General features: G+C 52.1%; 1 protein-coding gene across 1 annotated transcript in view; it reads left to right on the forward strand.

The window, feature by feature from the left end:
• The window catches only part of LOC311322022 (pleckstrin homology domain-containing family G member 1), a gene marked incomplete at both ends in the record, with an annotated part of 71,580 nt that overhangs the window by 59,487 nt on the left and 9,593 nt on the right, over positions 1-2,500 (forward strand). The window contains one exon of the mRNA XM_084454033.1: positions 2,305-2,351. Coding sequence (XP_084310159.1) covers positions 2,305-2,351 — 47 coding nt within the window. The remainder of the gene's footprint in view (positions 1-2,304; positions 2,352-2,500) is intronic.

A 2,500-nucleotide genomic window follows, 5' to 3' on the forward strand; every position in this document is an offset into this window, starting at 1 on the left:
TGAGTGGCGCGCTACAGCACTGCGCTGTCCTCTGGCCCGTCGCCTCAGAGAAGCAGCGGGCGGATTTATATGAACCGACTTGAATTGAAACCTTTATTTTTTTCAGGGAACAAACTGAGAGCAAGCTCCCTTTTTCAATGAACACACACAAAATAGGAACATGATATGACAAAACAACATAAAAATCAAGCACCAAGTCATAAGATCCAGAATAAAAACAAGACTACAAGAAACATGTACAGTCCACATGGAGCAAAACTATATTAGAACCTTGAACCTCTCCAGAGAGACAAGCTGCTCCAGAGAGACAAGCTGGTGCAGCTTTTGGGAGTCCTGCAGTTTGTTCCACCTCTCGGGTGCATAAATAAATACTAAAGGCAGACTTTCCTGCGTTGTGGTTCTACACCGAGGTACGTTCAGCCTTATGTGGACTGTTGGAACGTTAGAACGGGAACTCTAATGGACCCACCTCTCGTCAAGCTGTTCTGACAGCGGTATCCAGCGGGCCTTAGAAATTCTAGCTCTGGGTTTGGACCCCAGAACCCAATGTACGGAGCAGAGCTGCTGTGGCCACTGGTGCAGCCTATTGGAGGGCTGGAGTTCATATCGCTTTTACAAGGCAGGTTTATTATAGATCTGGGTTATTTCAGGGAGCTGGGTTTGCTGTTTCAGTTCAAAGACTGGAGTCTGCCTCTGAATTGGAGAGAGTGTGTATGCTTATGGGGGTGTGCTACGGTTGTTGTGTGTGTGTGTGTGTGTTTCAGAATTTTGTCCCGATGTGTATTAGTGTGTTGTGGTTTGGGTCTCAAGGGTTTATGGGTGGGTTTAGAGGATTGTGTGTGTGTGTCGTGGTCTCAGAGATGGTTGCGCACGCGTGTGTGTGTGGTGTGTGTGTGAGCGGAGTGTGTGTCATCAGAGATCGAAGGTGGCACATCTGGTTGTGTTCAGGCCTGGACCGTGGAAGCAGACTGCTGGAGACATGAGCAGCTCTACTCTTCAATTTAGAACTGTTCCCACGGTGCACCTCCAGGCAAACACACGTGTTTGTGTGTGTGTGTGTGTGTTTAGACTCCTACAATATGTGAGTTCATGAGGACATGTACTCTATGTTCTGTTGTCTTGTTTCTTGGAGATTACTGGCCTGTGTGTGTGTGTGTGTGTGTGTGTGTGTGTGTACCGTAGAGGTGTTTACATCCCGAGCCTCAAACGACAGCCGCTTCCTGTGATAACGGGTCCACTTCCTGTCCGGCTTAAGAGTATTTATAGATGCGCGGGGGGGGGGGGGGGGGGCACCAATTAGGACCCATCATCAGTTAAGCAACAACACTGCCAGGGTCACCCGTCCGACCAGGAGAGGGGGGGTCGGGAGGGAAAAGAAGGAGCGTAGGGGAGAGAGACGGAAGAGGAGACGGAGGAGGAGGAGAGGAGACAGAGGAGGAGGAGACGGAGCGCCGGAGATCGGAGGACGTGCGAAAATACGGAGAGATCAGACGGCAGCGAGGGACGAGAGAGATGCGGCGTTCCGGAGAGAGAGAGAGAGATAGAGGCAGAGAGAGGGAGGAGTAGGAGGGAGAGAGGGAGGAGGAGGATGGAGGGAGGAGGAGGAGGAGGGAGAGAGGGAGGAGGAGGAGGAGGAGGGTGAGAGGGAGGAGGAGGAGGAGGGTTGAGAGGGAGGAGGAGGAGGAGGAGGAGGGAGAGAGACAGGAGGAGGGAGAGCAGGACGTTCACTCCGGCTTTGATGAGTCATGCTGGGTCTGATGTTCTTTGATGTTGGGGCAGGCATGCGAGAGCAGAGGGTTCTCCATTAAAGGGGCGTCCAGGAGGACGGGTTATATCATGGGGGGGTTATTTAATCAGAGGGGCCCAAAGGAGACTTGAAGTTATGGATTCGGCTAATGGTAACCTGGAGGGTTGACTTTCATTCGCTAGGCTGAACAGCGCGAAAGAGAGAGAGAGAGAGAGGGAGAGCGAGGGAGAGAGAGAGAGAGGGAGAGGGAGAGGAGACTCCTTATTCTCCTGCTTGATCTGTAAACATGCCCGGGGAATAGCTCACCACTCACCTCACCTGAACCACCGAACAGACACACACACACACACACACACACACACACACACACACGTATACACATTTATCCTCAAGTTACACACGCTCTCACATGCACGCACGCAAACGCACACACGCACGCACCCACACACACACACGCACACACACTCTTGAACTGTAATGCAAATACGAACTCGGCTCAACTCGACTGCACCGACTTCAAGTGTGTGACGAAATCCCTTTTCTGTGTGTTTTCCCAGAGTGAAGAGTTCCACATCTACACCCAGTACTGCACCAACTACCCCAGGTAAGGGGCCACAAACGTCTGCGTGTGCGCGTGTGTGTGTGTGTGCGTGCGTGTGTGTGTGTGTGTGCGCGCGCATGTAAGCGTGTCTATATGCAAGCCACTGTGAAAGGGACGTCGCCGTCAAAGCCCCATTGTCATCCCATGTCCCT

The sequence above is a fragment of the Borostomias antarcticus genome (genome assembly GCF_949987555.1).
Source record: "Borostomias antarcticus genome assembly, chromosome: 19".
Classification (NCBI taxonomy): Eukaryota; Metazoa; Chordata; class Actinopteri; order Stomiiformes; family Stomiidae; genus Borostomias; species Borostomias antarcticus.